Source organism: Pagrus major, chromosome 23 (genome assembly GCF_040436345.1).
Source record: "Pagrus major chromosome 23, Pma_NU_1.0".
Lineage (NCBI taxonomy): Eukaryota > Metazoa > Chordata > Actinopteri > Spariformes > Sparidae > Pagrus > Pagrus major.
In genome coordinates, this window is record NC_133237.1 from 22,758,698 (window position 1) to 22,781,986 (window position 23,289).

Genomic DNA, 23,289 nt, shown 5'->3' on the forward strand with positions numbered 1-23,289 from the left:
CATTGTATGTATTTATCTCTCTTCATATATTATCACCAGAATTGTTTGGCTTCTTTAGGGTCATGTCTTTATAATACAAATAAATCAACCTAATGTACAATGTAGGTATGATATATAAATCAGATAACTTTTGTTTAATGAAATACTAAAACTACAGACAGACTTATGCTTTGCAAATACATCAAACTGGAGACCATGTTAATTTGGGTATTTGCAAATTCCTGTCAAATTCCTGAACAACAGATCTACTGTCTCTACAGGTATCATTTGCATATTTCTCTTACATCTAAAATAAGAACCAGGATCAATCAAAAAAGATGGCAGACCAAAAGTATTTAATATAAAGACTCATTGTCTTGTCATGCCGTATGTGTGATAATTTATGGCCGATTTGGATAAAACTGAGTAAGTGGTCAAAAATGTTGTTGCGCATCTCAAAATTGTCATCAATGAAGACACATTTACATTATTCAAACCGGTAAATGCCATCAAATCTGAAACACAAAAGTGCTCACTCACTGTCCATCATACCTTTACTAATCAATTAAACTCCTGAATGGCATTTTAAGTTGGTTGGTAACAAAACAAGCTGTATTGTGTACTAAATATTGAGTCAAACACTGCTTCTCCTGATAAATAATTTTAAAAAAATCTATAAAACAATTTCTAGTTCGGAGGAGGAAAAAATGTACCAAATAAATAACTTGGTATGAGGTAGATAAAATGCTGGAATTAGTTTTTGAAGCAACACTTACATAACTCAAATCTCAGGCAAAAGCTGTAACTATAACTGCATTGTACTCACTACTTCTGTGTATCAAGTTAGAAACACTCAGAAAAAAACATCTCAACTACTTTCTTAAAGTCCCATTAAACAGAATATTATATTCAAGAGAAAATGTGTGTATTACCTTATTTCCTCAGCTGCTCGAAGTGACTCCTGGACAGATAACATTTAAACTAGGTTATAAAGGGAAGATAGACTTCACTTCCATCGGGAATATTCAAATCATTGGGTTTACAACTGCCCTTACTGGAATTACGTTGCATAACTCTGGTGAGGTGCAAGCTCAAGCAAAACACGACCACACAAAAAAAAACAGTAATCAATTTTAATATTTTCAAACAATAATACAAAAAATCACTGCACAGTGGTAGTAAAGATGGGGCTTAACATCTAGATACTCCAGATACTTTATTTACATGTAGACTCTTCGAGAAAAAGCTCAGTTTGTAAAGTCAGGTTCTGGATAAATATTTGGGGTGCATAAAGTGCACAGATATCATGACAAGGCTGCCCCAAAACGCAAAAAAAATTAAACACAGAATCATTAATATTTTGTGAAAGTCAAAGTCTGCGGGGCAGTTAGCATCAGAACAAACGGAAAGAACTGGTGTTTATTCCTAACGTGACAAATGTTGGCTGTGACATTTCACTTTTTCCTGAGTCTCTTCATGAATGTCACTTCATCTCTGTTCCTGATCCCGTAGCTAAACATATAAAGAAATACAGAGAGGAAAGAAATAGTCAAACAGTGCTGATGATAACAGCGTTGTAAGTGAGGCAGTTGATTATTTCATAGACTTACTCTTTGAGCCTCATCTTGTCATCTTCAAGCTTTTCCCCTTGAAATACTAAATGATACGTTCTCCAAACGTATCTCCTGTAAAAGAAAGGAGGGTAATGCAAAAGATGGTATGTTTTTCCATTTTATGTTCTTGTGTTTGTGAGTGTGTTTACCAGCTGATATGTTTTACTCCGCCTTCACGTTGTTGTTTTAGCTCCATGAATCTGCAAATGGCCTTCTTCAGGTCAAGGACTGTGGCATTTTGCACCACCACTATGGCTGAGGAAGCAACATTTTTTCAAATAATGGATAATAAAAAATGGAATTATTTGAAGTTGAATGAATAATCATACAGCTACAAGCTGTGTATTAATGTTCACAAATGACAAAACAATCGCAACACTTACGCATTATTTCCCCATCTGCCTTTAAAACCCTCACAGTCATCGCCTGGCCATACTCCAGAGCAATCTGAGAATTGACCTCCTCCAAAGTTACCTAAAGATAAGAATAAATGTGTCAAGAAATTGTACAGGACTTTTTCTATCAGTACAGATTATGACAAAACCTTTTTGTTTTCCAAAGCACATGTTCAGTTTGGTCTAACCTCCCTGAGGAGTCAGCTCAAACTAAATGTACCTGTTGGGGATCAACAAGATTATGATATTAAGTGATGGTGTTTAGTAAAGGTTGACCTGTAGAAAATGTTTGTTTGTTTGAATTGCAAATAGTAATAATAGTAATTATTATTCAATGTATTTATTATTTCATCCACAGAAAATTATGTGCAATTAAGTAACAATTTTGATAATGAGGCTATGCAATCATAGAGGATAGTAAATAGACAATAATAAAAACAATCATTAATTGCAGCCTTAACTGCAAAAAAAATCAATATCTTTAATAGTGAGTACTATCATGAATCATATGGACGGAGTGAGGTAGGTAGGGAAGTAATTTCAAGAATGTAGATGATTTCATTTCAATGTAAACATTTGAATTTTTGTGGCAAGTTTAAATGTTTTAGCAATTGTGATGCCCTTACCTGATGTGTAAATACAGATTATTTTCACCAGTTAGCTAACTAAATGCAACCACATGTAAATATTAAATTGTACCTGGTGGACTTCTGTCAAGTTTGAAGCTATCTCAAGAAAGATTCAATAAAAGAGGATGGATGTAATCTAACAAACCTGGATTGGCAGATCACAAAGTAAAGGGTCCTGCACAAGTTGAGCAAGTCCCTCCTCGAAAATATCCAGGATCTCTGAGTGAGGAAGAGCCTCTTCATCTTCATCCTCCTCTACGTCTGGAGCTGCTGCCATCTCCGTCCGGTTGTCACTGTCCTCCTCTTCTTCCTTTACACGCTGTTCTCCTCCTCCAGCAGTGTCCAGACTCTGCTCCTCCATCATCACTCGCTTCAGGCATTCAACTAACAAAAGCCCGTTTCGTCAGCTGGAAAAGTCCAAACTACACCGGAACTTCAACGATGTAAAGAACAGTAAAACGACGACAAAACGTTGTGCGATACTCTAACAAATACGGTTTAAAAACATTTTAACTGGTGCCTATTTCGCGGCAAGACATAAATAAACGATGTGTACGGCGCACAATTCATACCGGGAGGCAACCGTAGCTCAAGCTCCAATGGTTCCTGTTAGTGGACGTAAACAAAGATACAACTTTAGTGTTTTCTTGAACAGCCAGATATTGTTGTTATTCAATATTATTCAATTGTGATGCTATTTTTGGGGGGTGAATCAATGTATAAAACTACTTCCTCTTTCTGGATTTCGTTTCCCACCGAACGATAAAAAGCGTAACACCCGCTTTCAGCAGCTCCTCTTCCGCTGTTCCACATGCAGCAAACTGTTCACAGCAGGGAAACTTAAATGGTCTATTAGCCGTGTGAAATTGCGTACTTATATTGAGTTTGTTATTTCAGCGTGTAGCTGTTAGCTACACGTAATCCTCGGCTAACATGCTTCTGTTCTGTCCGACCTGCGGAAATGTTTTAATTGTCGAGGAGGGACAGAAGTGTATGAGATTCGCCTGCAACACCTGCCCGTATGTACACAACATCACAAGAAAGGTGAGTTAAGATACGTTATCACGACCAGTATTCAGTTTAAAGTCTTATTTTAAATCTGTGATACTGTCTACGCCGTAGACTAAGACGATCCTGACTTGTTATTATTTTCTGCAGGTAAATAACAGGAAGTATCCCAAGTTAAAGGAGGTGGATGATGTGCTTGGTGGGGCTGCAGCTTGGGAAAACGTGGACTCCACTGCTGGTAAGTGACATTAAAACAGCTCATGGTGCTATAGATGGGCTTGAATTGACCACTGTGTCAGAGGGCAGAGGTCTGGCAAGAATTATTATTATTTCACTGGTGCCTCTAAGGCCCTGTACCTGATCTTGTAATGAATGTTTACATTATAACACGACTAGGGTCGTATTTTTAATTCAGCTTCTTGTTTAACAATAGCTGGATTCAGGGACTAATCTTATATTTTCTGCATTTAAAGTATCCATCATACATCTATTATCAATTTAAAATTGAAAAATGTAGATTTACCTTTTAGTTGTAATGTTAATTTTTTTCAAAACTAAAAACAAAATGTGAAATTCTCATCAGATATTTTTCAGTATCTCAAGCCCCGATGCCAAAAGGGGTGTGCAGCTGTTTTGGTTTATCATAACCTGTTTTTATAGTGACTTTAATACCAGCACGCACAACGCATAATATCGTTTTTCTAGAGCATCAAGTTTTACAAAAAACTTGTGGGGTGTCCTGAAGTTTGTACTAATATGTCATAAAATACCTTGAATGCCTGTTTAACTTGCCAAAAGCAATTCTTTATTAGAATAAGTACAGGCTGCAGGCACACACAGATTTGAATGTTTTCTTTGAAGATGAATCTTGTATTAATTTGAATCCAGGTGAGTGTTTACAACTGTATTTTACACACGTTTTCTGTTTTACACTCTACAAACCAAATATGAGAACTCGGAGTTGTGGTCCCAAACTAATATTTAATACTTGTATCCGTTTGCAGAAAAATGTCCGAAGTGTGAGCACCCTCGGGCGTATTTCATGCAGATTCAGACCAGATCAGCTGATGAGCCGATGACGACTTTCTACAAATGCTGCAATGCCCAGTGTGGACACCGATGGAGAGACTGAACCCTTTGCACTTTGAACATTTTAATGGATTTAATGCTCATGTGGCACTCCTTCCCTCCCTTGTCCCTCATTTTTGAGCCCATATTTATTGCCAACAGGTTCTGGTAGTTATGGACATTCTGCTGATGATTTCCAGTGTGCGCAGTTTGTCCTCTGTGTATAGATCCAGCTGAAGAATCTGTGATTTTCTTTTTGCAGATAGTATTTACAAACAGTATTCACTTTCAAAACAACATTAAAATGAGTTTCAATGAAAAATCATGTTCTGATTTTTATTGATAAAATAGTACCTGTATACAACTGTCAAAACAAATTTTGACTTGCGTAGTTATACATATCACAGACATTTAGAGAGCAATGCAGACCAGCATTATCCACGACAATGGCATACATTGCTTTGTATTAAAAGTTCAATGCAATCCTTCAACTCAAAATTGACTTTCTTGCACAGATTAGATAGCCTCAAGAAAAAAAAATGAACTGCACATAGAGTCAAAGAACTAGCGAGAGAGAATTCTTCATTTTCATGTGTGGCTCATGCAGACCAACTCTGCACTTGGTGAGTGAGTAGCAGTTCGGGCATGCTGTGGTGGAACTGACTGTTAGTAGTAATCTCAATGGAATCACAATGTAATTTAGCAAGATTTCTGATACAATCATTTATTTGAAGCTTATTCCTAGCAGAGAGGTCACTAGTTAGTATTAGTCAAAAGAGATCTTTATTATCTAACATGCATCTGAGCAATGCAGGTACTCTTTAAGGGGCTGGTGCCATATTAGGAGGGTTACAGGCTAAACAGTGTAATGTTAAGATGGTGTCACCGCTGGCATTTGTTTGCTAACATACTTTTCTATTTTAAAAACTAGCTACCTGTTAACTGTGGCACCAACAAACAATCAGCCAACAGTATCAGTGATGAGATAAACTAGTTTGGAGCGGTGCATCACACTGACACATGGGCCAAAGAGAGGACACATGGTAACTGAGATGTCATGCAGTGCGTCTCCATCACCTGTCTGCCAGCTCTACTTTGAGTCTACTACTATACTCTGAATAAGTGCATGAATTGTAGGATTCACTCAGCTAACAAGCAAAAGCCAAAATTATACGCTGCTTTCACTCATGAGACGAATCACTAAGTCACATTGTTAATGATAGCTGAGGTTGCATCAGAAGGGGAAATTTCAACTTAAAGTGCAAATGGTGGATTCATCAACAAGATTAAGTACGTTGCGGACAGAGGGCATTTATGCGAACTAGCTCAACTGTAAATCACTGAACCATGTGTGACTTCTGACTGAAGCCCTGAAGATTAATAATAAAGAATGTAACGTCAATCTCAGGCATTCCAAAACAAGCAAATACATCAGTTTACCAAGCTGAAAATGCTTCATTAGTTAGCTCACATTCAAAAATTGAATGAGGGATTCAAAAAGGAAAAAGGAAAGAGGAAAACAAAATCATCAGACATGGACAAAAATGTTCACAGTTCTCAATATTAACTTGTTAAAATAGGATAAAATATCTGAAAAAAAAAGAACAAGAACGCTAACCCAGCATGTTTGACTTCAATAAACTTGCTTCTCAGCAAAATGATTTCTAATAAATAAAGTGACCATTTTCACAGCTTTCTCTATCTGAGATCTTCTTATTTTAACAACTGTAACATCACCAGCCTTTTCCCCAGGTTTCCATACAGGATCAGATGCACCTGTGGCTTTGGTGGATGTTTAAGTGCCCTAAAACTTCTGTAGCTCAGTGAGATTTGTACATTTCAAATGCATATTTATACATGAACGAATTATGCTGAAAGATATATACAGTAAATATTCTGTGAACTAATGAGAAAACTGCACTTACAATTTAATAGGGCTACACAACACTTTGCAAAAATGGGGGCGGGGGGTCTGTCACTACCAGCAAGAGGAGCTGTGAATTTATGTGTGTGCATGTACATGTCTCTGTAGCATACAGCTGTCGGTGGTTAGCATATACGCTTGTATGTGTAAATGTAGCCCTTACAGTAAGGGCAGGTGTGTGTCACATCCTTGAGGTCATCAATCAGGCAGGGAATCAAGCAGCAGCCGAGATCACACCTGGAAATGAGGAACAGACGGACAAGATATCATGTAGCAAAGTCAACCACCTGCGCATGGTTATAAATGTTTAGTGCCTAGAAAAGAGGAAGTGGGCATCAGCAGACTGAAACGCTGCTGTTGTCTGAACAAAGGAACAGAATAAAACGTCTGGCAACGTCTGATTGTTTACCCTGATCTGAATGAAATGAATACAATTTACTATTTGCATCATGCTGGAACAAAGGTCACAGACAGCTCTGTATGCAAAATATACAAGTGAATCAACAACAGGCTGGTGAAACTTCATGGACCAGATTTATAAACCTTGCATACTCCCTTTCCCCCACACATACACTGATGTTGATAACGGATGAGTGTGCAGTGACAATGTGTTTACCTCACGCATACACACGTTTTTATAGAGACATTTGCAGGGAAATGAAGTATGAACATGTATGAACATGAAATATAAGTTGAAAGACGTAGAGTAAAACATTCTTTAAGTTAATTACCACTTTCAATGATTATATGATTATTTTGCAGTCTACACAGAATTCAGTAAAATGAATTCTTTACTTCTTCGTCAATGATCTTTTCATTTGATCCTGGATTGCAAAGCATGTAGTAATGTCTGTTTCAATATGATCTCTATATTGATCATCATTCTGATGTTAAATATTGGTTGACATATTACTGCGATGATTGTTTACAGGTACATGTGCTGGCGTGGTAATTGTCTCATTGACAGGTCACATAAGCAGTGGAGTGGGCACAAGTATCAATATATAAACAGATATTTAAGGCTGTTTTGACATCCGTTTATGGAAATGAAGCGTGTGCCCGTTTCCACAGTGATCGAGATTTATTAAACAGAATCACGTGTACGCAGCTTAATCAATCTGATCAAATGAATAGGAATGCATTTTTCTGTATTTGTGCGTAAACAGTTTTAAATGTGAATCTACACAGAGTTTTATGCAACTAGCCCCAGATGTCTGCATACTGAAGACATGTCTTCCTCAGTAGCGTTTAATTTGCCTATCACATCATAAACAGGGGCGCTTGCTTTGCATATTAATGAGTGGCTGAGAACAGGCTGAGTGTGAACTAACAGACTGTGAATGTAGAGTGCCAAACCAACACACACTTAGTTTGAGCTCTGTTTTCTCAGTTAGTTTAGTCAGTATTTTGGTAGACATTTATTTCAACTGTTAGACTTCAATATAATACATTTGATTCAATATGAGGGTAAGTCTCAATGGCACTGATCATTTATATTGTACATTTTCTATAAATCTAATTAATCTGTTTTAAGAACTGTAAAAGAATGAGACCTCTACAGACGTCTACATGCAGAGGCCTGACCTTTAAAACCTCAATTTTTCCACTCTGTTGAGAGCAATGTGTATTTTAGGACTGCTGCCACCACAAACAACTATTAGATGTCTTTATTTCTTGACTGCTGGCCTGTAGTCTACTTACCCTACAAAGAAGCAGAAGAGGCAGAAGAGTGTGTTCATGAGCCCGACATCGTGGGAGATGCGGGTGATGATTGCCTGCTGACAGTGCGGACACACGGTCTGCACCGGCGAGGTCTGGAACATTTCCCCCTGCAGTACGGTCACAGTGGTTGCTGCTCCTGGAGGAGCGAGGACGGTCGCTGTGTGACCTCCCATGTGGACAAAGTGACTGGGACCGGGACCCATCTGTCCTGGCATCGGGTGAGGGAAGTGACCAGGTGGAGGGTAGTGGCCACCTGTACAGAAGGAAATGACACTTAATAAGCTGTATTCTACATGGAGTTAGGCACACATTAACTTGTACTGATATGGTGGCACTTGTGATTGTGTTTTTTTCCAAAAGGAATTTATGTTTTCATTTCCAAAAGTTGTGAATGGTACCAAAATAATCACTCCCTGCTGTCCTGTTTCTTCATTACCATTCTGTGAAGACACCTAGCACACTGAACCAATCCTAACAGGTGGAGTTAAAACAATGCAGACCACTGAGTGGTGACTCTAGCTCCTGTATTTTTCAGCAATCTTCCGTCTAGCTGCCTTCAGCCTTTTCTCAAGCAAAGTTTCTTTGTTGTAAAAAAAAAAAAAAAAAACAACAACCACATACTGGGAAGAAAGTACACTGAACATGTGTGCTGTGTGCACTGTGTGTGGGCAGTAATGAACGGCATATGTCACAGTGTGTCAGTTAATAAGAGTGAAAGCAGTTTCCCCCTGATGCCCTGGTTAACAACCCTGCCTATATTTAGTACCGTCTGTGATCTAAGGTTTAGGCACATTCATTATGGGTTATGTACAGGTTCCAAGGTATATATATAGTGAAAGCATTTTAGTGGAAACAATGCTTATAAATAAAGCGTTTTGTCGTGTTGATGTTTCATGTACAGACTGTCTGCAGCACCTGGTGGTGGTGGAGGCATTGGCATAGGCATGGGTCCTTCTCCAGGGACATGTGGGGGAAGGAAGCCTGGCTGTGAGGCCTCATAGGGTGGAGGGCCATAGTCTGGAGGCAAGGGCTGTCCCTGCACTGGAGCAGTTCTTACTGTTTCAAACAGGAAACAAGAAGAAGATGAGGGCACTGAAGACAGGTACATGGTACACAGGTTGAAGTCAGAGTCAACAAATGCAAACAAGTCATACTGCAATATATCAAAGTCTCCATGGCGACAGTTTACTCAAGCCACAATGATTAACATTTGTGTACAGAGTCATATTGTAGAGTTGTATAGTCATGAAGGAGAATCAGAAACACAGAGTAGGAATGAGGTAATTTCAAATACAATATATGTGAGTGGATAATAACATTCACTATAATCCTACATGTTAAGTTTTGTTACCTGGTTGTCCATTCTTCTCCTCAATGAGGGGGGCACTGGGACCTCCAGGGTACGGAGGAGGAGGGTCACTGGACATACTGGCCGGATGTCTGTATAGGAGAAGGGGGTTGGACACGGCGCTCCCCTCACAACTCCCCTGTGGACTTTTATTCTGTGAGGGGACATAACCATGCAAAGTTTGAGTCCCGTGGCTCATTACTCTTTGACACCGAATTCTCCCAAGTCATGAAATGTTCCAACGACAGTCAGAGAGGCTAATGAGGTACTTTGTGGACCTTTGTGGACCTGCTGATGACAGTGTGCACATGTACTGTAGGTTTCAGCACACCTGGGTGAAACGCAGTGGAGTTTAAGTGACTTTGTGATGAAAAACAGCAACTGAGCTCTGTCTGATATTACTGAAGAATCGAAATATTATTGCGTTCCAAGTAAAATCAGAGTAATGGGTGACTATCTGATCATCAGCTGGCACTAACAAAAGGATACTCAACATAAAAATGTACCTTTTCTAGAAATGTGAATAAAACAACAGCAACAACATCAGTGACGGCACCACAGTCCTGTCTCAGGGCTCAGGTTTCAGCAGGAAGCGTGATTTTCTCTGTCTAAATAATGCATGTTGTGGCTGATTGCTGAGTGCAACAAATGTCTCCGAGTAACAACACTGGAATATGTGTGTAACTGTGTTTCCTGTGGCTCAAAAATGACTTTGTGAAAACATGTGCTTTTCACAGGAAACAGATTGAGGCCTTATCATTTTCCATCTTGTCCGTAAGACGAGGAAGAAGGCGTGGGTGGGTTGTTACATTTGGGTATGAACCTACACATCCCACAAACATGTGTATTGCGTATACAGTCGTACATTTGTGAAACTATTTGTTTAACTTTACTTAAACTGTCTAAGGGGTGTGTGTAGCGTGAGTGGTGAAATGGTCATGACAGATATTCAAATAATTGGTGAATGAGACAAGAACAATGTACCTGCGACTGGGACAAAGAAAGACTCCACTGGAGGAATCTGACAAATGTGCCAAAACCTGTAACATGACAAAAATGTTCAAGTTATTTTACTAAAAGGTTCATGTGAGACAATAAAGTGGCTGTGCAAAGGTGTGAGTACACAGATGTGAGGGATTCTCACGATCCAGCAAGATTAACTATGTATTTTTAAAGAACAACAATGAAACCCAAATTATACTCTTCAGTCTCAACAGCACCTCGGAGCTGATGTAAATGAAACCCACCTCAGTGACACCAAAAAGAAGAATTTGAAAACATGTCAGTGCAACATCGAGTCTTAATGTTTGTAAATGAGCCTTCACCTAAACGATGCTAACGCCGCTCAGCTAACCACCTAGCTAGCTGTTGTTGTTTTTTTTAAATCCTTCCCCAGATAATCCAGCTCAACGCTACTTGCACAACTAACCATGAACAACTCAGTTACGTAATGGAGGCTGGCGAAAGTCGGCACTGATGTTAACTTCAATTGTGACACGTCTCTGGTACAAATGTGTCACATTAACACAACTGTTAAATAGCTCGGCGGCTAGCGGGAATAACGCTGAGCGGGGTGAGGGTGACCAGGCTGGCTAACTTGGCAGGTCGCAGGGGATTAATCTTATCAAAATGAGATGATAAACGACTGACAGCGACAACTCGTACTCAGCTGATGAGGCAACATGGAAGACGAGGACGTGTTTGTTCAGCCAACCTAAAGCAACGCAAAGTATGTTTGCTAGCTGTCGTTAGCGAGCTAACGTCGCCATTCTGGGCACAGAAACAGCAGAAAGGAGATAAAGGACACAACTTGAATAGGAATGGACTGAACGCCCAAAGCATTGTGAAACATCGTTTCTAGCAGAAACTATAATGATGCAATTGTCAGTGGGCTGAGAGCCAAATTACCTGGTTTTGTGAGGATCGCTGGCTGCCCGCGGTGCAACTGAAGCTGTTTGACGTTAGCAGCTCCGACCTGCTGATGAAAGTCAACATCCGCCGAGTGGATTCACTCTAATAAAACGTCCTTGAAGTCATTAATTGTGTTTTACACAGGCACAAAACATATTAAAAAGGTGACGAGAGACAAATATATATCATTGTATGATGTTAATATATAGGTAGTAAATGTATAAGTTATGAAAAGCAACAAAAAATAAAGCAATACATATTTATTTTGAAAGTATTTACCGGAAGTGTTAGCATGATGTCGTGTCCGGCTTGACGCTAGCTTTAACAGCTAATAAACAGACCGTTTATTAATTATTAATTATTGCATTTATTACCAGTACTGATTCCTAATCGCATCACCATAGTGAAATCTCTAATAATCATACACTAACATGTCATACAAAGTGATTTTAGTAAGAATTAGTTCGATATCAACACTACATGTTAGCCTGTTGCGGTTCCTCCCTGTGAATGCAGTGAACAAAATACACTCCAGGTCCATATTAACACCCCAGGATGAAGGTCACTACTAAGGAGGTGTATATTCATATAATAAAAATAACTGCACTGTAAAAGAGCTCTTCTTACAATAGTGTCCGTGATTGTTTATCAGAAAATAGTTGTGGAGATGAGGGTTGACTTGAGTGTGATTGTTAGAAACACGAGTGTTTACTGCCCTCTTGTGGTCATACTGAGGAACTGCAACACTACAAATGGGGTAATATGCAGTATTAGTAAAAACTATATTTGTCAGTCAGTCATTACTGGTGTAATGATGACAAATGACAACAGTTACTTGTATTTATGAACCACTTTTAACAACAATGTAGTGTGGAGGTCCGTCTCCACTTTACCAATAGAGGAGGTTATTATAATCTTGAGTCCTCGCTTCGCTCCAGTGGTCAGAAGGAACAGCAATGCTACTTAATAGCTACCACACATCGATATAGTATATAATAAAATAGTTAATAGTTATTATTAATAAGGGGTTAGGGTTAGGGGTTAGGGTTAGAATCATACTCTTCACTGCCCTCTAGTGGCCACAATCAGGAACTGCAATATAAAAATTTGTCAAACTAGCGTCAACCACTTGCTACCACTTCCAACGAATACTTTCAAATTAATATGACCAAGCTAAAAATCACGAGATGGAAATAAGTAGTAGCTAGTAGCAAGAAAGTACGCAGAAGCCCCAGTATCGTGCCGGGTGGCTGGAATAGCTAACGTCAGAAGGGCTCAAAAAAAGACACTTTATTGGGGATTTCCATGCCGATCTTTTATTTTAAAGTGACATCAATCATACAAGGGCACTATTTTTTCCATGGTATAATATTCACTATTCATTCCTGACCAGTAAAATATGAACCCACTTGTTGCCGGAGGCCATCTGACTGTGGCCAACGAATGACGCGAGTTTGCTGCCCTCCAGTGGTCACAGTGAGAGATGACACTACTTTAAAATCATGGCGGACATTTAAACAGTCAACACCAAAATACATAAAGACATGATATATTTGTGGAAGACATTCATTTAATGTTGGGTTTCATGTTGCGGTGTTAAAATGCAAATGTATAATTATTGTTGTTCAATTTGTTTTTACTTTATTTTGAAAGAACTTATCGGAAGTCTATACTGTGCCTTGTCATGGCAGGCACAATACATACATAAAATCTTAAGTACTTACTGAATAAAAAACTAAAAAGAATCGCATTTTTGCCAGTCTACAAAAAAACATTAAGAGTTTTTATGCAGTAGGGGAGGGGTTATAAAGTTAGCCTATGATTATACATTTATTAATACCTCCAAGGAATAGCTGTACCAATTCTTCATTTTTAATATTTTTTTTAATTATGTATATTAATTTTTTCCTGTTTCGCTACTTTATTTTGAAAGTGTTACCCGGAAGTCTTTAATGTTTCCATTGACGCTGACTTGATTAAACAACTTACTGTAGTTACTCACTGTGACCACTAGAGGGTAGTAAAACTCTCAAACATACACCTTACTAGCCAAAACATTTCGTAACTAGTTACTTTTCTCCTCAAACAACATTATTAAAACCCTTATATTAACACAATAATTACCAATGTTGATATTACGGTTGAGGTTAATGAGTGGACATTTTGATAATAATAATAATTTTGCTGCAGGTCTTTATTGTGACCACTGGAGGCAGTAAATTATAAACCATCGACCAACACAATAGACATAACAATTCAAATTAAAATACACGAAATACAAAATCATTAGCCGGTAAAGTTTCTACTTTCACAGAGCAGAGGTTTTATACAGTAGTACTAACATGCTTATACGTTTATTCATATCTCTAAAGAATAGCTGTGCCAATTAATTTATGTATTCTTTTATGTATTCTTTTGGGGAACATAAAATGATTTCGTTATTTTCAATTAAATTGTGTATATTAATTTATCTGTTTCGTTACTTAATTTTGAAAGTTACGGCTGTTATTTGACTTACTAACACTAAAAATAAGTGTTTTACATACTGATAATAATAATAATTGTGCTGCAGGTCTTCATTGTGACCACTGGAGGGCAGTAAATATTCATGTTCCTCCCGGTGTCAAGCTCCATAAGGCAGAATCCAGACAGAAACTCACAAAATATAAAATACTTGTGCCATTTCAGTTATTTATATAACTCAGAAAAAATCAAAAAAAAAAAAGAAAATCAAACGAAGCCCCTGTGCCGACCTCTTCCCTTCCTGACCGCCCTCCCGGCGGGCAGTCCCGTCACCTAGAACGAGCGCCCCGACTTTCTGGAAGCGCTTGGTAACAGCCAATCAGGTCGCCTCCCCTGCTACGTTAGCACAGCTCTGGCAAAACAACAGCCCGTCTCAGTCAGTTTCCTGCTTAGCATTAGCATTAGCAACGTAGCCACGGCAAAACTGAACGTGTAAAATGTTAATTTAACGAAAGCGTTTACCTCCGGTGGATGTTATCTTCGTTTTTAGCGTGAGCGCACGCTGAAGGCAGAGCTAATCGGGGCTGCTGACGCGCTGTTAGCTGGTAGCTAGCTAACCGTAGCTAACATCGGCGATCCAGCGGAGAAAGATGGGGTCCATCCTGAGTCGCAGAATCGCTGGTGTTGAGGATATCGATATCCAGGCCAACTCGGCCTATCGATTTCCACCAAAATCGGGTAAGCGATCGGCATTGTCTCTTGGCTGAAATGTCATAAACATGGATCTTTTTATAGCAAGAGTAAACACTGAGGCACCGAGCGCACACTGGCGTTAGCTGTTAGGTGTTAATGATTGTTTATTTCCTGTTGGCTGCCATCGTTTAACGCTATTTGTTACTCAGACAATGATTGTGAACATTAATAAGCATTACAGAAAGGTGACTGTTGCCGGTAGGTTACATGTTATGCAGAAAATCTTGTGATATTTACAGTTTAATGTGGCGGACACCGTGATAATGGTACTGACGATGACTGGTTTATTATTAAGTAACAGCAGCATCGTGGTCATAATACATGAAGTGAGGTAACAAAGCTGAATGTGCAGACTTCCACTGAGGTGTTTTATCCACATTAAGGTGACAGGTGATGCTGACATCCAGGACACATGACACACATGTCATCAAATGATGTTCAGCTTTCATAACAAACATCTTTACTTACACTTTCGGATGTATTTTTTAATAAGTACGTTTTGTCTTCTGTGTTTGATACACCATCACTGTGTTACTGAGATATTTTCAAACAATAAAAACACAGCATGTAGATAGTATCTGTAGATGGGTGTGTCAGCATGAGACCAATAAAGCTGTTTAAAACCCATAAAAACCAGCAGACGTTTTATTGTGGAAAGTCCCTTCAGCTGGTCAGATAATCTCCTGCATCTCAGTAAACAGCCATGATGACTGACATGGTGATAATGAAGTTACTGGTTTTGTTTACTAAAAATAAATGTTATCACTTCTGTTTTGAAGTTGTTTAAGTCTTGTTGAGACGACGAGACTGCATTATTAAACACCATCATATTCTGCTCAAAAGACTCATAATACACTTCAGCGAAAACATTTTATTTTTTATGGACGGATCAGTTGAAGTTACGGCATATAAATTGAGCTGCTGTGCTTATTGTTTTTCATCTTTTCTCTCTCTTGTCCTCAGGGAATTATTTTGCGAGCCACTTCTTCATGGGAGGAGAGAAATTCGACACACCACATCCAGAGGGATACCTTTTTGGAGAAAACATGGACCTGAATTTTCTTGGAAATAGGCCAGTGCAGGTAAGAATGGACGTCTCCTCATCCCAGTTTTAATCATCTGGGAGTTCATCGCTGTGTATTTTCCACAGCTTTAAAACTCATTTGACAGAGTTCTGCATTACTTGTTGGAAATAAGATCAGTCAAACCATTTCACAAAATTCAAATAAAGTAGCATCTTTCATATTGTTATTGTTATTTCACCAGTTTCCATATGTGACGCCTGCACCCCACGAGCCTGTGAAAACTCTGAGGAGTCTGGTCAACATCAGAAAGGACTCTTTGCGTTTGGTCAGGTAAAGATCGCATGACAACCTGACGACACAAAATCACGACAAAAATAAAGAACCATTTTGTAAGAGTTTGTCAAACCTCCTGACTGCAGGTATAAAGACGACTCTGACACACCGGTGGAAGAAGGCGGAAAACCAAAGGTTCAGTACGGAGTGGAGTTCACCTTCGATGCTGATGCACGAGTGGCCATCACCCTCTACTGTCAAGCATTTGAGGAGTTCTCCAACGGGATGGCAGTGTAAGACTTTGATCCCAAAACTCCTTTTTTATGGGGCTCCACTGGGTCTGAGCAAGCTTAAGCTGTTAATAGAAAGAAGGATGAAACATTATTTCATTCATTAAATTGAAATACACTTCTAAATCCATTTATGTGTCCTGTATGAATTAAATAAAAGTCTATTTGATTACAGTATCAGATGAACAGATATTCTTACTGACAGTGCTGCATTATTTTAGTGGGAAACATTGTGCCACAGAGATTTAAACTCTGTTTTATGGGTGGTGAGATTCGAGCCTTAGAGCGCAGACTAGAATAGATACAGTGGGTCCTTAGCAACCACCAGTAACCATGGATACTGAAAAAGATGATCAAAGTAATATTTCATACTGAAGTTATTGTATTAAACGCGGCAGCCACCAGTAGTCTTTCCTTTCTGGTAAATGTCTGAATGAACCATGAATGAATCAGCCTTTGGCCAGTTAGATTCCTCCATCTTCCTGCCCACTGACCATTATTCTCTGTCACATACTGTGTGCAGGTACAGCCCAAAGAATCCATCGCTGGTCTCTGAAACTGTGCATTACAAGCGAGGGGTGAGCCAGCAGTTCTCTATGCCGTCTTTCAAAATCGATTTCAACGAGTGGAAAGAGGAAGACGTAAGTATCTGCAGTTAATGAGTGAATCAGAGTTTGTTACTGGACCACACATCACAAAAACTAACAAGCTCCAGGGTTGTTTGTTTACGTCTGTAAATATCCTCTGCTTTACATCTCTCTCCAGAGGGCTACATCAGTGCATCAGCACAATTTTTGACTCATTACACACATAAATGCAAACTGAATTACAATAAAATATTTAAATCTTTTCTCTTCAAGCTGAACTTTGACCTGGACCGAGGAGTGTTCCCCATGGTGATCCAGGCCGTGGTTGATGAAGGGGACGGTAGGTCACTAGAGCTGCAAAACAGCTAAACAAAAGTCAAAGGCATATTTACAAAATAGTGAAATTTAGTCACATAAAATAGTAGTTCAACAGTTGCTATCAATGTTAGCAGTTCAATTGATTTTAAATGTGTGTGTTCTCTTCAAGACTGCCTTGGACATGCTCACGTACTTTTGGCAGCCTTTGAAAGAGTACGTATACACTGAACTAAAAGTTCTTCATTTGAGTCTGTACAGAACAAGTTTTTATATGAATTAAAACGTCTTCTTTTTTTGTTCCTCCAGCATGTTGATGGCAGTTTCTCCGTCAAGCCGCTGAAGCAGAAGCAAATTGTAGGTTCTTATTTCAATATTGCTTTTTTAAAACATTATTTAGCAAATAATTAAAGTCAGAAGTGTAATGTGTGCTGCATATCCTCGGTTTGCTTAAATCAATTTGATGTTTTTTAATCACTTGCAATCCAAGTCAGTAAAATGTGAAGAACATACTGTATGTGCGACAGCATGTTGTTAATGCAATACAGGATGTTTGAAGCAGAGCGTCAGTGTACCTCGTACTCTTCTGCTGCTTTTGAAATATCTGTGCCGAGACCCCTGGGAGTCTGGCAATAAGTAGATGTTGAATGTAAACTTGGATGACATAGAGCTCAAAGTAATTTCACATAGACTCTTTGATTGTTGTGTTTTCTTTCACAGTGATTTTATTGAGTACACCTTAAGAGAGATGGTTTTTATTTTAAGACTCACTGCTTTCTGAATAGAAGTGACTGGAGAGAATATGTTATACATTTTGCTTTTCATACTCCCTTGGACCTCATCGTGTACATGGACCCATGCTTCTGAAACATGAATGTCATTTTCCTGTGACTTTATCTTTCGAGGTGGACCGTGTGAGCTACCTCTTACAGGAGATCTACGGGATTGAGAACAAAAACAACCAAGAAACCAAGGTATCAATCAAAATATTACCATGTACGTGAATCACAAAGCTGTGAAAGATGATTCATGTTTTATGTGTGATTTTTGATTATATTTGTTTTCTCTTTCCAGCCCTCAGATGATGAAAACAGTGACAACAGCAACGAATGTGTTGTCTGTCTTTCTGACCTGAGAGACACACTCATCCTGCCCTGCAGACATCTGTGTCTCTGCAACTCCTGCGCAGACACGCTGCGTTACCAGGCCAACAACTGTCCCATATGCAGGCTGCGTAAGAAGTGGCTCATTATTTTAATAACGCTCCGCTCTTTAAGGAGCTCTATTACTTATATTTGAAGAGTTGTCAAAGTTGAACATCAAGAATTACCTGTGTGTTTAATTTGAGCCTGTGTTCCTCTTACCAGCCTTCAGAGCCTTGCTGCAGATCAGAGCTGTGAGGAAAAAGCCTGGTGCTCTTTCCCCCGTGTCTTTCAGCCCTGTTCTGGCTCAGACTATGGACCACGAGGAGCACTCAGTAAGTCACATGCACATCTGTGCATAATCAGTTAAAATCTTAAAAAAATGGCTCAGATGTCCAGCAGCATCAAAGGGAAACTGGGCATGAAATCATGCTGCAGAATACATTTTTAGCTTTATTGCCTCGTGACGTTCTGCAGGAAAACATTGTAACTGGCTGCAGTAGTGGAACAACTGATATTCACAAATGTTAAATTGAGTCCATTCCTACTTTAACGTGTTTCACAACTATAGCTCCTTAAAAACAAAGTTAAAAGGAAGGATCTTGATTCATACCAACTTTTATTGGGCAGCAAGTTGGTAGTTTGTGTCTAAGACATTTGCATGCAGTAATCTGAGGCTGTGCATTGTCACCACCAGTCTTTTGTCCATGTCTCTTTACAGAGCACAGACTCAGTTCCTCCCGGCTTTGAACCCATCTCACTGTTAGAGGCTTTGAATGGTCTGCGGTCAGTGTCTCCTGCCATCCCGTCTGCCCCCCTCTATGATGAAATCAACTTCTCAGGGGGTCTGGGAGGTGACGGCAGACAGCTGAGCTCCCCGGAGCATTTAAGTGATGGGAGTCTGCAGAAAGGAAAAGTCAGCAAGTCACCTGACAGGTAAGAAAACATCACCTTACATTAGTCTTGTGCGGTGATCAGATTTACACCGTAACCCCTTTCAACCAACGATGTGATGTTCAGTCACTCCCCCCATTATTAAACTCACAGGGCTGCTGCAGGCTTTCTTCCATAGAGGACAGTTTAATTGTGACATACGTGTAGAAAGCAGCTTCTATGCTGCTGCCCTAAAGCAAGTTTTTTTAAATTTAATTTATTAAAACGGCTACAACAGCTGGAGGTCATTATCATTTCTTATGAAAGGTAGTGATGTAATTAGAGTGAAAATCTGTCCATCTAGGAAGCTGTGATTGATTGAATTATATGTTTTACTTGTACCTTTCTTTATTCATGATTTTTTTCCCTTGTCTTCCCACTCCAGCACCCTTAGGTCTCCATCCTCTCCCATCCAGGAGGAAGATGAGGAGAAGCTGTCCGAGATGTCCGACGCTCAGCCGCACACAATGCTGTCCAGCAGCCCCGCCCCCACAGACGTAAGACACAACCTTACCAGCTGACATTGAAACATTGACTTTGTAGCAAACAAAAGCTTTAAGAAACAACATTTTTTTTCCTTCTTCTTCCAGGGCACAGCAACCGAGGACGTGGCAGAATCCCTGTCTCCAGATGATGGTGAGTTTTCTCAGCTGGCACTCAGCTGGAGAGTTATCTTATTATTTGTGTGACACTGGTAAAGATTTGTTGTCTCTGAGAGTTAGATTCATTGACATTTACTCTCCTGGGTGATCCAGAGGACAGGATGCATGCTGGAGGAGACATCCTACAGGACTGCAGCAGTGAACACAGCAGCTTGACCAAAACAGAGAGTGACCCACCAGGCGACTTGTCTCTGCCAGGTAAGAAATCCAATGCCAGGAACAAAGAAAATATCAGACTGTCGAGGAAAATCTTTAAGCTCCTTCAAATGGGAAAGAAAAGGGAAAGAAGTAGAATATGTGTATTGTTTTACTGTGTGTGTAATCTCTTTATGTATAAAGCCATATTCAGTACAGACCTGTACTTTCAGTTGATGAAGCATTTGACTGCAGCTCCTTAAAACTGTAGCCTCATCAACTTCAAATTGTCTGGTTCTTGCTTGTTTTTGACTTCTTTCTGGATGATAAATCTGTTCTGTGTCTCCTCTTAAATCCAAGACTCACGGCTGTGATTCCCTGTGCTTTGCATCTAACCTGTGTGCTTTTGTGCTTCTCTATTTCCTAACCCTCCTCTTTTGTTCCCTGCCATCCTGTCTCTTCATGCTGCCTCACTTTGGGCAGCTCTCGGTCCTGATGCCTGCTCTATTGGTATGGAGGAATAACTGTGGTATGTAGGCTTTCCTGTCTGCTCTGCTTCTCTGTGTATGAGCTTTACCGCTCTCACTGAATCCTGTTCTCCATAAATAAGTTTGTCGTCATCTATCACAGCTAGAAAAAGAAAAGATCCAGCGGGTATTATCAGGTGAATTTCCTCTGATAAGCCAGTTATAAAATGCAGACAAGGCCTATCTTGTTAAGAATGAGCAGCGTTTCCTGAAAAATTCACTTTTTGTTCGCTTATCTGTTGCTTCTTCCTCACCAGGGTCATCAGAATCAACAGAAAGCCTGAAAAGTCAGAGCACAAACTGCTCCAGCCAGCCTCTCCTGTGTCCTGCGAGCAGCATTCATATGGAGGATGAGCACCTCAACCCCTGACTCTGATCCAGCCTTTTACCCTCCCATCCATCAGAACAGATTTATGCTTTACAAAGATCATCCACTCCCTCTGTTCCTTTGACTCCCCCGCCCAGCCCCGTGTTCTGCTCCTGTGATCGGAGCCAACAAAGGCCCTGAAACGTAGTCCACCATAACAAGGGAGGACTGCGTTTACTCCACCAATGTCACTGACATTAGAAAAGAAATTTGACGACTCCTCTTGGTACCTTACTCTATGACTGATGTTAAAAAAAGAAAAAAAGATGTTTCCCGAGCTTTGAAAACATTTCATTAACTGTCAGATGGTGTTCAGTTGTGTGTCTTGGCCGGAGTTGTGGTCTAGTAATGTGGATTCCAGAGATATTTCACTACCTGTCACGGTGGTGCTTTTAAGCACACTTACTTTAACTCTATCAAATGCTTGACACTAAATTCAGAAGAATTTCTAAAATACGGTTTGTGTGTAGATATTGTATTCATGCGTGAAATACATTAATGACTTGTTTTTCAGGCAGGTTGATTTGGGTTATGAGCAGAAACCTTGAAAACATTACTTATGTATCTGTGTGTCCATTTGAAGTGATTTTGCACTCCAACAAAATCGTTTATAATCCATTCCTTATAACAAGAGTTTATGATGGGATTAGTTAAAGTTTTATGCAGTCTTAAACATTTACATGTCACTTTTTTATTATTTCAAATTATGTGATATCTATGTATCATAACTGTACTAGAATCCTGTGTAGTTACTTCAAAAATTGTAAACTTGCATATTACAAATAGTAAAAAAAAAAAAATCCTGATATTGAAGTAATGGAAGTAGATTCAGTTAACATGCACATTATTTAAGACTTGGATAATCAATAAGAGCTACAGATTCACACCCTAACAGCTGAACTCAAAGATGGCTAAAGCCTGCAACAAGCATAGATGCTCCAGCTACATGTATGCTGACTCAGTATGGCACAGTACGTGTGCTTGTCGTAGATGTGGCACATCTCTGTACGGTCTTTGTGGCAACGCCAGTGTCTGCTTATGTGATGTAGCTGCAAAAAAATGGGTCAGGTGTTTGTGTGGCTGCAACGCCTTTACTTACCTTGGTCCTGTATGTGTAGCGCCATGCATATAGATCTTTGTGCCTTGAATTGATATGGCTGCCTGCTTGTTGCATTGGACATTAGTGTTCTTATAAATGCCACAATATACAAGTTTTCAGCCCGTAGACAGGATTTTTGATGCTGATGTACAGAGCCTTTTTTTTTTTCTATCGCAAACTTCATGCTACTGGAAAATGTATCTTGTCATTGTTATTCCAATATTAAAACTGAACTGTTCATTTACTATGTTATGGCCATGTATCAATTATGCATTTAATCTTAGTATTTAGGTTAAAGTGGATTCTTCTACTGTGCGTTTGATTGGAAGGAACACATCCAATGCAATAAATGCAAACGTTGCATTTTAATAATTGGGCTAGCATTTGCATGTGAATTTGTAGAGGCTTAATCCTCACTGCTTTTTAGTAACATGGTTATTTTGTCTTTCCCTCCCTCCTCTTCTGTGCCATTTCAACTTGACACTGTGCCTTCCTGTTCCCTTTTTTGACCACTATTGACCTGGTATCCAGGAAAACTCCACAGTAGGTGGTTTGTGGCTCTCTGTAAAATCAATACCTGTCTTTCCTGGTGTGTAAAGCAGCATGTGTATAACAATAAAGAACAAAGATTCTGTACTTCGAACTACCAGTTTTCTGATCCATCACAATATTTACTTTTTATTTTCCTGCAAAGAATATTTTTTTTGCAACACCCACTGCAATGACATATTTGGTGAAATTATTAAATGTGGCATCATTGTGAATTATTTGTATAATGAAAAGAGGGTTATTAATTTGAGATTAAGAGCAACTTCAGATGTAGTGTGTATGAAATGTTATGCAAAATTTGTCTTCAAGTTAAAAGGAAGGGAAGTATAAGACCAGAGTATTAGAGTTTATGACCAATGGGATTTGCAGATTATTATTGGCAAAGTTGAGTCCTCTATCTGGATTAGCAGTGCCCTCTGGTGGTTTCCTGTAGATTTTGGTTACAATACAGTTTTGCAAATAAGACATGGACCATGGACTGCTGTAAAACCTCAAAGTCAGGCTCTCAGTTAATCTTCCACCTGAGAGGCCTTATGGACCTGTGAGTTTCTGATTAATAGGACTTCTGTTCA

General features: G+C 39.3%; 4 protein-coding genes across 5 annotated transcripts; 2 read left to right on the top strand and 2 right to left on the bottom strand.

The window, feature by feature from the left end:
- Positions 1 to 1,098: 1,098 nt before the first annotated feature.
- On the bottom strand, positions 1,099 to 3,157 carry snrnp25 (small nuclear ribonucleoprotein 25). The gene is made up of 5 exons (XM_073494708.1): positions 2,762 to 3,157; positions 1,976 to 2,066; positions 1,742 to 1,847; positions 1,590 to 1,664; positions 1,099 to 1,491 (listed from the first exon to the last, which is right to left on the bottom strand). Exons 1-5 carry the CDS (start codon positions 2,978 to 2,980, stop codon positions 1,434 to 1,436), a joined length of 549 nt encoding a protein of 182 aa, XP_073350809.1. The 5' UTR covers positions 2,981 to 3,157; the 3' UTR covers positions 1,099 to 1,433.
- A 253-nt stretch (positions 3,158 to 3,410) lies between these two features.
- polr3k (polymerase (RNA) III (DNA directed) polypeptide K) lies at positions 3,411 to 4,980 on the top strand. The gene is made up of 3 exons (XM_073494252.1): positions 3,411 to 3,660; positions 3,775 to 3,862; positions 4,629 to 4,980. Exons 1-3 carry the CDS (start codon positions 3,550 to 3,552, stop codon positions 4,754 to 4,756), a joined length of 327 nt encoding a protein of 108 aa, XP_073350353.1. The 5' UTR covers positions 3,411 to 3,549; the 3' UTR covers positions 4,757 to 4,980.
- A 34-nt stretch (positions 4,981 to 5,014) lies between these two features.
- On the bottom strand, positions 5,015 to 11,670 carry cdip1 (cell death-inducing p53 target 1). Of its 2 annotated transcripts, none has more exons than XM_073494251.1 (6): positions 11,595 to 11,670; positions 10,671 to 10,726; positions 9,690 to 9,840; positions 9,254 to 9,394; positions 8,318 to 8,591; positions 5,015 to 6,853 (listed from the first exon to the last, which is right to left on the bottom strand). In XM_073494251.1, the coding sequence occupies exons 3-6, from the start codon at positions 9,763 to 9,765 to the stop codon at positions 6,742 to 6,744; spliced, it is 603 nt and encodes a 200-aa protein (XP_073350352.1). In that variant the 5' UTR covers positions 9,766 to 9,840; positions 10,671 to 10,726; positions 11,595 to 11,670; the 3' UTR covers positions 5,015 to 6,741. The 2 variants fall into 2 exon arrangements, with proteins under 2 accessions (XP_073350352.1, XP_073350351.1); XM_073494250.1 differs by lacking the exon at positions 11,595 to 11,670 and adding an exon at positions 10,934 to 11,329.
- A 2,788-nt stretch (positions 11,671 to 14,458) lies between these two features.
- On the top strand, positions 14,459 to 22,804 carry mgrn1b (mahogunin, ring finger 1b). The gene is made up of 16 exons (XM_073494546.1): positions 14,459 to 14,798; positions 15,777 to 15,895; positions 16,080 to 16,168; positions 16,258 to 16,404; positions 16,925 to 17,042; positions 17,262 to 17,328; positions 17,476 to 17,519; positions 17,613 to 17,660; positions 18,209 to 18,277; positions 18,378 to 18,537; positions 18,671 to 18,780; positions 19,167 to 19,381; positions 19,764 to 19,875; positions 19,969 to 20,014; positions 20,134 to 20,238; positions 20,960 to 22,804. Exons 1-16 carry the CDS (start codon positions 14,711 to 14,713, stop codon positions 21,070 to 21,072), a joined length of 1,650 nt encoding a protein of 549 aa, XP_073350647.1. The 5' UTR covers positions 14,459 to 14,710; the 3' UTR covers positions 21,073 to 22,804.
- Positions 22,805 to 23,289: the final 485 nt, after the last annotated feature.